Source organism: Talpa europaea (genome assembly GCF_964194135.1).
Source record: "Talpa europaea genome assembly, chromosome: 13".
Taxonomy (NCBI): domain Eukaryota; kingdom Metazoa; phylum Chordata; class Mammalia; order Eulipotyphla; family Talpidae; genus Talpa; species Talpa europaea.
The window spans coordinates 90,667,146-90,680,416 of record NC_140080.1 but is presented as its reverse complement, the minus strand read 5'-3'; the positions used below and the strand labels follow the sequence as shown (position 1 = coordinate 90,680,416).

General features: G+C 47.0%; 1 protein-coding gene across 1 annotated transcript in view; it reads right to left on the bottom strand.

The window, feature by feature from the left end:
- Positions 1 to 13,271, bottom strand: part of TNFRSF11A (TNF receptor superfamily member 11a) — a gene marked incomplete at both ends in the record, with an annotated part of 51,644 nt that overhangs the window by 24,747 nt on the left and 13,626 nt on the right. The window contains 2 exons of the mRNA XM_084252708.1: positions 1,841 to 1,966; positions 3,741 to 3,822. Of these exons, the coding sequence (XP_084108834.1) occupies positions 1,841 to 1,966; positions 3,741 to 3,822 (208 nt within the window). The remainder of the gene's footprint in view (positions 1 to 1,840; positions 1,967 to 3,740; positions 3,823 to 13,271) is intronic.

Below are 13,271 nucleotides of genomic sequence, written 5' to 3'. Positions count from 1 at the left end.
ACTGCCGGCCTAATGTCATGCAATCAGAAGTTCTGCTAAAAGCAATCACAGATCCTTGGAGAACTGTCTGGTTCCAGGTGAAGGGCAGGAAGTGTCCCAAGATGAGCCTGGAGGCCAGCAAGCTCTTAAAGGTGTCAGGAGTGGTATCAAGACTCATGGAACTTGGGACCTATGTGACTGACTGAGCACCAGTAAAATTAGTAGCTGCATTAAATGGAGTTCATCTAAATTCAGGGGGTCATCATATTCATACAAACCCTTTGGCCATACTTGGTGATCAAGTCATTGTTTCAAAACATGGAAAGCAAAGATGCAAGCATTCGTTCTGCCTTCCCTGGATATCCTGCACTTCGCGGTAACAGAGTTGATGGGGGAAGGTTCTCTTTATAAAGCAATCCAGCAAATAAATGAAGGACCATAGAAGAACATCACCGTCAGTGGCACCTTATGAAAGTGGATTTAGGGCACGATCATCAGCAGCTACTAGAAGCACCAAGTGAGATAAGCATCTTGTGATCTAATCCCTGGACTACTGCATTGTATGGCTCTGATTATCTGCCAAAAATAAAACAAAATAAAGCAACAAAAAACCAAAGCAGAATCTATCAGTCTTCTAGATCTACCAACCACCTCAGAGGAAATATATGAGACAGAAGAATGTGTTAAAGACACCGAGGGAATGCAAGCAGCCAAGTATAGGCAGTGGAAACTCCACGGAACTAACTACATGGCTTCTTCAACACACACGCTTCATGGAAAAAGGAAAAATATGACAGAAGGGAACCTCAGTCCTGGTTTCTTCATCTCTAAAATGGGCTTATCATGGCTTTAATGAAGATCAGGCAGGGAAGCAAAAATCTGCCACCCCAAAAGACATCATTTTAAGAAGACATTGATTTCATGCAGGGGGCTCAAAAGGCTAGGTGGCAGTTGCTTTTGAAAAAAAAAAGATATTTATGGGCCTCTCCGGTGGCTCAGCAGTTGAGCGCTGGGCTACGAAGCTGCCTGCAGCCTCTGCAGCGCCAGTTCGATCCCTGGCTGCCGGCGAGGGTCCCACGTGGCTGGACAGACCTCTCCTGCCGCACCTGCTGCTCCCCTCAGCAGTGTGCTTCGGTCCTTCTGCCTGCTCTGCTCCCCGCTCTGGCTCTGGTGAATTCTCTTACCCTCCCGCGCTTCTGACTGTGCCCAGTACTTGTATAAATAAATAAATCTTTTAAAAAAAGATATTTATATGTAAACCTCTCTGTTCTGGCCTTTTTCCTCACTGCATCAGAAGAACTAATCTCTTTTTTTCCAGTGAGGAAAGCAAAATGTATAGCTGCATGTTCGTTTACTGTGCCTTCCTGCGTAAGCTCCCTCACAGCTTTCCCTTTCTCCCCATACTATATTTGCTAAGTTCTTTAAGATGGCACCTAAAGCCAGGTGGCAATGTGCTCAGTCAAGTTGGGTCCCTCCCATGTATATAGGAGATGCACGTCTTATTATTAAACTTTATCAATCTAGGGCTTGTTTGATCATTTGCAGCCTACAAGAACACGGAGGGTGTTGGAGGATTTCCTTCATGCCCTGGCATGTTAATAGCACAACACTCCAGGAAACACTGAGGACATAGTTTGCCAATTATAAGATTTGTTCCATGATTAATGGCAACACAGACATCTTCCAGAACAAGAGTTGTAAATGAGGAATTTTAACCTAGAGCTTCCAGGATCAGCAGCACATTCTTTTGGGGGGCCCATGATCAACACTTTTCCCTACACCCTCCAAAAGGGACAGTGTGTTATATCTAAAAATATCACTTGTTCACACATCCCACTGATGTGCTGTGGGCCAGCCTCACCTGTGTCACACACTTTATGCAGCAAGCATTTGTCTTCTTCGTTCCAGGTGTCCAGGTATTCGTCCGGGCCACAAGGCAGACAGACACTCTCCGAGGCGGCAGTGCACTTGGAAGACAAGTACTTTCCTTTGGTTTGAAGGGGAGAGAATGCACCGATCAAGAAAAAAACAAAAAGAAAAAGAAAGCCCATCACCAGCATGTAGAACAACAAAAACACACCGATTTCCTGGATTGTTAGTCCAGGAAGCAACCCCCGCCCCCGCCACGCACACCCCCATACATGCTGGTACATGAGGCACAGTCACAGCACAAGGTCATGGCTCCCTGGGGCTCCTGCTCGGCCCACGTGGTCTGATGCCCTCCCTGGGCTTTGCTCTGCCTCTGGTCACGGCAGGCCCTAAGCTCTTCTAAGTAAAAGAGCACCTTTTCCACCCCAAACCTCTGCTGACTAAACAATGCAAGGATGGTTTTCAAACTGGTACCTGAGTGGTTCCCCAGGGGCAAAGCAAGGGGAACTTCATTTCACACTCCCATCCTGTCTGCAAAGTCCCCTCACCACCCATCTAGACAGTTAACTTCCATCACTCGATATATACTACAGGCTCCCGGTTAACTTAGTTTGAAAAGAGAATCCTATACCTACCTTACCCCCCCCCCCCACTGAATCCTGATTCTGTACATCCAGGATAAACTTGTAGCTGAACTACCTGAAGGGTCTGCTATAAGGTCACTACAGTTTCCTCAAAGACACCCGCCCCCGATAAACTCATGCCGTTTGCAGCAACATGGATGGAGCTGGAAGGGACTTTGCTAAGCAAACTAAGTCAGAAGGAAAAAAGAAACACCAAATGGTTTCACTTATAGGTGGACTATGAGGACACGGAACAAAGGACCAGGAAAAGGACAGAACTTGCAAGCTCACCGTAACTGAGGCATCCGGAGGGGAGAGGGGAAGAGAGGGGTCAAATGAGCGGGGAAGAGCCCAAGGGACTGTGGTGATGGTCACAGGGGCTATGGTGGTGGAGATCTATGGGGACTACACTTGAGGGGAGAAATCAAATAGTGTACAAAAGTGAACAACAATATAAGAAAATAAATTTAGGGCCTCCCTGGTGGCACAGGGGTTAAAGTCTCAGTGCTATCAGGCTACCGCAAGCCACTGCAGCATGAGTTCGATCCCTGGCCAGCCAGGGAGCAACCCACATGGCACAGCAGACCTCTCCTGTCTCGCCCGCTGCTCCCCTCAGCAGTGTATTTCAGTCAATCCACCTGTTCTGTTCCCCACTGTCTCTGGTGAATCCTCTTACCTCCCCCACACACCTCTGGCCAACACCCCAGATCTTGCATGCATAAATAAATAGAAATAAATTTAAAAAAATAAATTCAAATTAAAAAAAAAAGATCCCCTTCCCTCTCAAGTGATGGGCGAGGCCCATGGACTTGGGGCTCAGTCCACCTCCGGCGGCAGGTGCGTGGGGAGTCAACAGGGCAGGGGCCCACTTCAGCAGCAGCAATTCCAGGAATGCCCCCCAACAACGTGTGAAAATAGTAATTTTAAATAAGTATTTTATATCTTGCATTTCCTATCTTGAGAGTTTTGAATGATAAAATATGGTTTTAAAAACCATCCTGCCATCTTGAGAAACAGCATTTTGGTGAGCTGTGTACCAAAAGGAATTAATCCAGTTTCTGAAACTGCTTTGGATTTTTAAGTGATTTTATCTAGGGAAAGATTTTTGTCTTCAGAGCAACAGCCACCACCACCTGCCGCCACCGAACAAGAGTCTATCCAATGTGTGTTTTTCCTCGGACAGTAGAGAAATCATTCCTTAGGTGAAAACACAGGTAACAAAAGCCCGGCCCAACTTTGAATGAATGAAAGGTGGCAGGAGGTACACACCTGGTTCACACTTGTTACAGCATCGTCCAAAATGCTCGTAATGCCTCTCACTGGTGCAAGGAGGGGTGATCTGCAAAGTCACCTGAAAAGAAAATTGACATCAGGTAGTGAGGACATAGAAGGTCTTTCTGGGTAAAACAAAAAGTCACCCACTGTTGTACATTCTGGAAGCGGTAAGAAAATCCACACACACCCTTACCGTGCTCTAGGTAGCATCACCCTCCACCCCCGCCCTCCCAAATGTCTCTTTCCTATTCTAGCCCATGTCCCTCTAAAAATGTACAAAGCATAAACGGATACTGGTTTGAAAATCCAAGAAAGCATTCAGAAGTTAATGTGGTTATGCTCTGGATAATACAGCGGATGAAGAGAAGATTTACACGCATCATCCACAGCCGCTTGAAAACAGCTTTGCGTGAGCCACACACACAATCGCTGCCACTTCTGTGTCTCACGTGGCGACAGTGTTTCATCAAGTTGGGTCAGAAAACAGCAGGAGAAACGTGACAAGGCCCCTGAGGATGCGCTGCAGCTGGGGAAGCCACATTTGGGCTTACCAGCTCTCTCAGATTTTTAACTGGCATTTAATACTGCTGATCTTTTAAATGTGGAACTTGCGGGAGATTCCACAAAGGCGGGCAGCCCGGTGCTGTTGGGACCGGGTGGGCTTGGAGCCAGGAGCCTGGCCACCTGCTAGCCAAGGTGCCCAGACAAGCGGCCAGCTTCGGGGGCCTCTGCCTCCTTTCTGTGTGACTCTAATGCAGCATCATTTCCAAATCTGAGTGAGCAACCAAAACAAGGCCAAGTCCCCCACGACCACTTTCTTCTAGGTTTGCTGCAGAAAAGCTTTTCTTCATCAGTTTCTCAACAAACACTCCTACAGCCACGCAGACTAGAACGGGGATTCGCTAGGTTTAGAGCCCAGATGGCTGAGGGCCAGGTGAGCCACAGATGGGAGCCTCGCCCTTGAGGGCCTACAGTCAAGCGGTGAGCTCACGCCAGGGCACAGGCGGCCCCACCTCAGCTGAAGCAGCTCAGGTGATAAACAGAGCTGGCCAGATGAGGAAAAAGGGGCTGGCGAGTGGCGAGAGGGAAGAGGCAAGCAAGACTTTTTTGGTATGTTTTAATCATATTATTTTTCACTGAGGTGATGTTGCTTTCCAATGCTGTAGAAGAGCTAGGGGTGCAGGTCCACACCTCGTCAGGTGTATGTGACTGTGCCACACACACCACCAACGCACCCCTAACCCCCACCCATGGGGCCCCTCACAATCCTTCTCCCATTTCCTGCCCCCTCCCCTCAGGTAGCTCAATTCTGCAGTCAGAGTTCTAAGGTTTGCTGGGGTTTAGATTTGCCAGCTCCTCTGTTTCGTTTTCTGTGTGTCACACATGAGCGAAATCACCCGGTGGTTGTCTTTCTCTTCCCTCTTCCATGTTGTCGCCAATGGCAAGTGTTCATCTGTTTTGACAGCAGAGTAGTATTCCCTGGTGCCTACAGACCGTGTCCTCTATTCACTCGCCTGCCGTTGGGCACTTAGCTGGTCTGCACACCTTGGCTGTGGTAAGTAGTGCTACAGTGAACACAGGCGGGCATGCATCTCTTCCAACTCAGGCTTTGGCATTCTTCAGAACAGTTCAGAGGCACTGAGGTCTGAAGGGCATGTGGGGTGGGGTAGGGTGGGCATGGAGACATCAGCAGCATGGGGCAGACCCAGGACAGCTCAGGGCCTCCATCTGCATGTGAAAGAGCTTCCCTGGAAGGTGCAGGAACAATATGACTTAGAAGAAGCCTCAAAACATCTCAGTCTGGGAAGCAATTTTTTTTAAGGGTTTATTTTACTTATGCATAGAAAAACTCACTATCACCCCGCGACGGACTGAGTTCAATCCCCGGCCAAGGAGCTAACCCACAGGGCAGCAAGTTTTATTAGGAGCACCACACCCAGGAAGCCAAGGCCGCTGAGTGGGTGGGGGATGCAGCCAGCTTGGACCTCTCTGACCTCAGCTGGCCTGACAAAGGGCTTGCAGGAGGGGGTGGGGTGGGACCGGGTGGCCTGGAGGTGGGTGAGAAGGTCCAAGTGCTTCTGGAGCTTGGTTGCCAAGAAGGTTGTATTTGGACTTTGATTTCCAGGCCTGGCTAACGTGCCCATAGACCCGGAAAAATACCTTCGGGGGCTCCCCTGTCCTCACCGTGCGATAGGGTCGGGAGGAGAGTGTGGTGCGCCTGGGAGCATAAAAAGACTCAACGGAAATCACCCCACCCCTCCTTTCTGGTCTCCTGTTCCCTTGTTTTCACGGGCACCCTTTCTTCTCCACACAGGTGCCGCCTTCTCTGCGCCTGGCACAGTAATGGATGCGATTGTTCGATTAACAGAGGCAAAATGGCACAGCTGAAGTGGCCGGTGCAAATTTTGCCTGACAAACAGGACCGTCCTGAGCCCAGTGCTCTGTGAGTCCTACTGCAATGCCGCTGCCGAAGGCCAACTAGGGGGATATGTGGTTGGTCGAATTGTAGATGGTCAAGGTTATCAATTGCTCCTGACCCATAAGCAAGTCACAATTGCCTCTGGGAGATAAACACTCTCGTTGTTACACAGGCAGAGGAGTTCTTTTTAGGGGGATCTGGTGAAAGGGCCGTCCCAAAGCAGCTGCTTAGCAGCACTGTCAGATGCTCCTGGCTGCGTCCTGGGCTCCGAGATCTGGTTCCTGTCGAGCATCGTCTGATCAGAACATGTGGACGGTTTGTCTACACATTTAACAGTGAGGCTGTGATTCCCTCAGCCCGGCCGTGTCTCACCCACGAGCTTTATACCTCCTGGCAAAGTCACAGAAATCACCGGTGACCAGATGTCCCAGCTCTTAAACAGGTTTCACAGATTATTCCTGACTCCATTTCTCTCTCCTAAGCTTACAGCCATTTTACGTTTCTTCTTTTAAAAAAAATTGAGATGTAAGTCACCTGCCACAAAATTCACTCTTTAAAAGGGTACATTCTGTGGTTTTTAGGGTATTGACAGGGTTGTGTGACCACCAGTTATCTAATTCCAGAGCATTCCATCACCCCCACAGTGACGTAGCGACCTGACAGAGCAACAGGATTACAGACTTCTTGAGGAGCAGCAGTAATTGTGCTGCTGGGAAATTTGCTGCGAGGAGGCAGAAATATCTGGGGCTGATCTGAAACAGAGCCCACCTTTGTCTCTAGTTACATCCTTGCAGCACACCTGTGCGTCTTCAAAATGAAAATAAAGAGGACACTTCAAGGGCAACACACATAGGTCTGTTTAAGGAAACGTGGTTTGGGGATACATAACAAAAAAATTGGGAAAACTCTCATCAGGATGCCCTCACCTTCCGGGGAAGGCCCAAGAGGACTTTGTGGTCCTTTTTCCTCCTTCCTTCCTGGCATGTGTCCAACTTGCTTTTCCTCCACTTGCAGAGACCCAGCCCTCTGCTGCACCCTCTCCCAGCAGGTGACGCCACCTGTGCTGGTCCTATTCCAGATCTGGCTCACAGGCGCCCTCCCCCATGGCGGTCCCTCGTCTGTAGCTGTTAGGAAGGCCAGACCTCTGACACTCCGGCCCAGCTTGCTTTTTTTTTTTTTTTTGTCTTTCCCCTGGAAGTCCATGACGCAGGCCACACCGACTCCCAGATTCCAAGTCCCCAAGTCCCTCCACTTGTGTTTTGTGTGCAGTTAACCTGTGCTGAGTCTCCTTCTGCCAATTTCCCTCTGCCTGTGTGGCCTCCCAACTACACCCTCTGAAGGCCATTTCTGTGTGTGCATGAAGGAATGTCCTTCAGTCAATTGGATGGGACCCTGGTCTCCTACTGGGACCCCTTCTTTTTCCTACGGGGTGCTCGCTGGGCTCTTCAGGTTTTCCTTTCCAACTACTCCGAAGTTCGGCCTGACCCAATTCTCGAAGGCCAAGCTCCCAATGCGGTGCGGTGGTGGCTCTTACTAGAGATGGCGAGCCTCGTAAGGCAGTAACTTGTGAAAACATGTTCCTGCTTCCATGTTACAGAAGTAATCTCCCAGCGAATAGAAGAATTTAGCCTGCAGATATTCGGTTAACAGAGTGATTTTTGTCAGCCACCTACAATTTCCTTTCTTTGTCCAAGATATGGCAATGGCAGGCCTCCGGTAACTGAGTTGATACAAACTTTTAGTTGTTTAGATTTTTCTTTCTGGTTTGCCTTTATGATTGCCTTTTTTCCTTCTAAATCAATAAAGCTTATGGGCCACAGCTATTTCCACTAAGATAATAAAGTAGACCTGCTTTAAAAATGTCTATTTATTGAATGAAGAATACAATCACATGACACAAAATTCAGTTTGAATTCAAATTCAAATTCAAACAGACATTGAAGAAAAGTCTCTTACCCGCCTATCATAAGTGTCTCCCGCCCCTACCCCAAGGTAACTAGTTTGGCCATTTTTCTCCTGCATCCTTCTAAGGATATAATAGCAGCTTGTTACCCATTTCGGGGACACATCTCTATAACAGCTGCCTTGCAGGCCAGCTGGGGCCAATGCTTGTGTTTTGGGGGACCAAAATTTAATTTGGAATACTTAGAAGTCTTGGTAGAAAAAACAGGGATGTGTTGACAGAGTCCTATAGTTTTCAATAATAAACAGTAATGTTGGCCCACAAAACTGACATCAACTAACTTTTGTTTTCTAACAGACTAGGAGGGTACTGGAGAGTGTTTATAGCAAACGTCCTTTCATCCCCACCCCTTATAAATTCCTTGGAAAATCTTTTAAAAAGAGTTAAAAAGGCAAGACAATGTTTGTTTGCCTTCTGTTGCTTCACTTTCTTGTGTTCTGTGGGGCATAAGGGCAGACAGCCTGGTGTTGGCTTGAACACCTGACAGTCTCTTTTGGAGACGCCTATCCACAGCCCATGCAAAGCTTTGGGAGGCAGGAGGAAGGTAATGAAGAAAATCAAAAATTCTCTTTATAAAGCTAAACGGATTCACTTCTCGATGCAAAATCAGGCAGGGTCTAATTCTGAAAAGCTCTAACGAATCTGAGGAAGCAGAACACATCCCTGAAGGCAGCTACAGAGACGAGGGAGTCTGTATTTAGAATTCTGTAGGGAAGGCTGACTTAAATATTTATTTTTTTGTTCTGTGAATTGACCCAATCATTGCGAAAACCATCACAGGTACTAAAGTTACCTTCCTGCTCTACTGAAAATTCACGCTGACACATATGAGGCAGAAAGAAGCTTGATCCTTTCTGTCAAGTCAAGGGGAAAAGAATCCAACTCAGAAGAGCAAGTGAGGGATTTTCCATAGATTTCACTTTATAAAATATCATCCGTGACTGTATTTGAGAATTTGGCCATCGATCTATGAAAGGATGATATTACATTTCTGAATATTACGTGGAAGTGAAAGATGTGGTTTTTGTTAGGAGAGAACTATTAAATGTGAAAATAGCACGTCACTTAATAGTACCTTAGCACTTGAAAAAAATACCCTTAAAGTAAGTCACCACTGAAACTGATTCTACCCAGATTAAAACACAGATAAACACTAGAGACCTGTGTACCCAGAACCAAGACAGCTGCTTCACTATGCCAGCTCTGTGTCAGGAAATTGTTTCTCTTGGAAGCATTCGTTTTTAGAAACAAACAACAAGCAAATACAAGGTGGCATTAGTAGGTTACAGTGACCCACACGTAAGTGCTCTCACTTCTTGCCATTTCCAAGAATGTCTTTTTTTTCCCTCAGTGAGCTGGAGAACAGGCCAAAGAGAACATCTAAGTTTCTCCCCCTAATAAGAGTTTTGATGACTGAGCCAGGTAATGGCAGGGAAGCAAAACAAACAGACAAAAAACAAATGAGACTTTATCAGATCAAAAAGCTTCTACACAGTGAAAGAAACTTCATTGAAACAAAAAGACATCCAAGTAAATGAAGAAAATATTTGTATATCATACATCTGATAAAAGGCCAATATCCAATATATAAAGACCTCATACAAATCAATAATTAAAAAAACTGGATTGAAAAATGGGCAGAGGATCTCAATAGATAATTCTTCAAAGACGACATGTAGATGACCGAGGGACACATGAAAAGATGCTCATTGTCTCTTTTGTGAGAGAATCACAAGAAGACAACAATGAAATAGCACCTCACACCTGTGAGAATGGCTGTTAGCGGAAACACAAGCGTTGGGGAGGATGTGGCAAGAAGGGAACCCTCAGACGCTGTTGGCAGGAGTGTCACTTGGCAGCCATTATTGAAAGCAGTGTAGAGATTCCACAATAATTAAAAATAGAAATGTCATAAGATCCAACTATCCCACTTCTGGGTATTTACCCCAAAAATACAAAAACACTAATTCAGAAACATAACACGCCACCATGTTTACTGCAGCACTATTTATAGCAGAGGTGGAAACACTCCAGGAGCTCGCTGATGGTCGAGTGGATACAGATGTGCAGACGGGAGGGAAAAGAAAAAGATGAAATTCTGCCATTGGTGGTAACATGGTTGGACCTGGAGGGAACTGAGCTCAGTAAAAAAAGTCAGAGAAACAGGGTATGATTTCACTCATACGTGGCATGGCGAGAAAACAAACAGGTGGACGAAATAAAAGCAAAATAAACCTTTGGACTCTAAGACCAATTCGTGGCTACTAGGAAGGGAAGGAGGGGAAGTAGGGAAAAAGTGGTCAGTGGGAGGGTGAAGGGTCGCTCTGGACTGCAAGTGGTGAACTTAATGGAATACACGCTCACTCTCAATGACGAAGACCTGATGTAATACGATATTATTTCTTTTTTTTTTAAAAGCATTCCCATTTTTTTTTTAAAGACTTATTTATTCATACAAGCACTGGGTACAGTCAGAAGCGCAGGAGGGTGAGAGAATTCACCAGAGCTAGAGCGGGGAACAGAACAGGCAGACAGATGAAATACACTGCTGAGGGGAGCAGCGGGCGGCAGGAGAGGTCTGCGCGCCCTGTGGGACCCTCCTCTGGTGGCCGGGGAGCAGCCGGGGATCGAACCGGCGCTGCAGAGGCTGTGGGCAGCTTCGCAACCCAGCGCTCAACTGCTGCGCCACCGGCGAGGCCCAATACGATATTATTTCTATAAAAAAAGTACTAAAAAAATTAGTGAGTCAAAATGCAAGTCCTTTGAATGGAGTGTTCTGTGGGCATTTTCAGTTTTGCCTCTTTCTTAACTCCTGTCCTCCAGCGCTCCTAGATGCCCCTCTAGTCTCAAGCCTGACAGCCACATATGTTGTTGGAGAGAAGAAAGCACCACCTCGCTTCTCACTACAACTCAGAACGGGAAATGACATTGGAGTCATCTGTAGCCTGAAAGTCAGAAAGGGCAGGTTTCTATTTTTTTTTTAAGATTTTTTTAAAGATTTATTTATTTATTCATACAAGAGCTCTGGGTATAGGCCAGAGATGCCGGGGGTGAGAGGATTCACCAGAGACAGAGTGGAGAACAGAACAGGGAGACTGACTGAAACACACTGCCGAGGGGAGCAGCGGGTGAGTCAGGAGAGGTCTGCTGCACCATGTGGTTTCTCCCTGGCCGGCCGGGAATCGAACTCGTGCTGCAGAGGCTGTGGATTGCCTCATAGTGTGGTCCTTAACCCCTTGCACCACCAGGGAAGCCCCAGAAAGGGCAGGTTTCTATAGAAAAAAGAAAAACACTAAAATAAAGTCTGGCATGCCAGCATGCTGAGGCAGAAGCTGGGAGAACTTGGGCCTCTGCCCAAAGGGAGCACATACCTGGGTGTGGAGAGGAAGGAGCAGAAGCCCCCACCAGGAGGTCAGGCTGGTGATGTTTTGCCCAGGGCAGTTCTCAGAATTGAGCTTCTAGTCTGACCTGCACAGAATACCTGCTGTTTCTCTAATAAAACAGTGGACATTTCTACAATGTGAGCACAAGGAGGAAAAGCAAATTCAAAGCCTCAGTCTATGCACCTGTAAAATGGGGTCAGTGACTGCCCAGCCCGCTGCAGTGAGGCTCAGAGGCGCCCAGCATTCACCTGCACACGCAGCACCTGCAAGTGTCACTGCTTAATGGAAATGAAGGTGCATTCTTCGCTTTGCTTCTCTGCACTTTCCTAGCAGGTTGCAGGGAGGATCCTGGGCTCTCCTGACCTGCGGTCAGGATGCTGCTGTGCACGCCTGAGCAGAAGGGCAGGTAAGAATGACTCCAGCCATGCCCCGGGGGGTAGGGAGAAGAGCATGTCACGGAAGGTCCAAGGATGGAAAAAGAAAGCGGGATTGTGGAAAGTTTCCCAAGGCCTGCCCTTTTCCAGAGCACACCTCCTGCTGGTGTGAACCTGGTGGGACAAGCCAGAGCTCGAGGCAGAGTATTTCAGCTGAGCCACTGAAAAAATGGTTTTGATCAGGGATTTATTTTTTAGCAAGCCATTGATTTCACCTAAAGAGCACTTTCTCATGGTACTGAAATTGTGACAAGTGCCTGCGTCACTTCAGTGGTTTTCTGTCTGGGAGCTCAGTGGGTGATGTGAGCTTGGCAGAGAGCACAGTGTACTCAGGGAGCCTGCTGATAAAGCGGCTGCTGATCCTATCTGTCAATGATGTCTGATAACTAGGGCATCATCGAGTGATGCCTGAAAGTCCTTCCAGACATTTTCATTTTCAGCAAACTTGATAGACAGAATTTTAAGCTTACAGACTTACAGAAAAAAGTATCAGACTCATTTTTCTTTTGTACAAACCAAAGCTTCATCTTTCACATGCTTCAGAACACAGACCCCTACTGAGATCATTTGTTATAAGTCAGAGAGACACAGAGAGCCAAGGGCAACTGTGGGGCACCTCTGGGTGCCCCCACTGGACACCATTTGACTATGGAACACACGAAAAACTTGGAGCCCCCAAGCGGCACCAGCCACGTCCTCAGTCTAAGTCATACCACAAGTGGACACAGAGAAGCAGAGAGCAGAAGCAGAAAACTCCCTGTTCAAAATATCACTCATTTCACAGAAATATATTTTATACAAGACTCTTGAAAAAGACTTCTGCCCCAAGTGAGGCTTATAAATTCTCTGACTGGCACAATAGAAAAAGATGTGTGCAGTCTGCTGGAGACCACACTGTAAGAAAATGATGGCTGTCACCAGGGATCTGCTGCTTATACTTGGTACATTTCCAAACATGCATTTTCTGAACGTGTTTCCAGTGGGAGAGTATTCAGAGCACCAACTCGAAGGCATTCCTCACAGTTGGCCAACTGCTACTGGTCTCATTGAAAACCACAAGTATGAATCAAACCCCTTTCCACCGATACACCCTCGCCCCCACAAAGGTTTTGTGAGTTGATGTACTCATTGTGCAAATAATAAGAGTAGGTCCAGTCATTCCCTGCCTGAGTCATTCACCTCTTTCTTGTAAAAATCATTTTTCACATAATTACAACTGGAAGATACATTTTGATCAATTGTATGGTTTAACAATGGAAGCAGCCGTCTCTTAAAAAACTCTGCTTTCTTCACACCTACAAAACCATCTTCCCTGAGCTCTCCTCT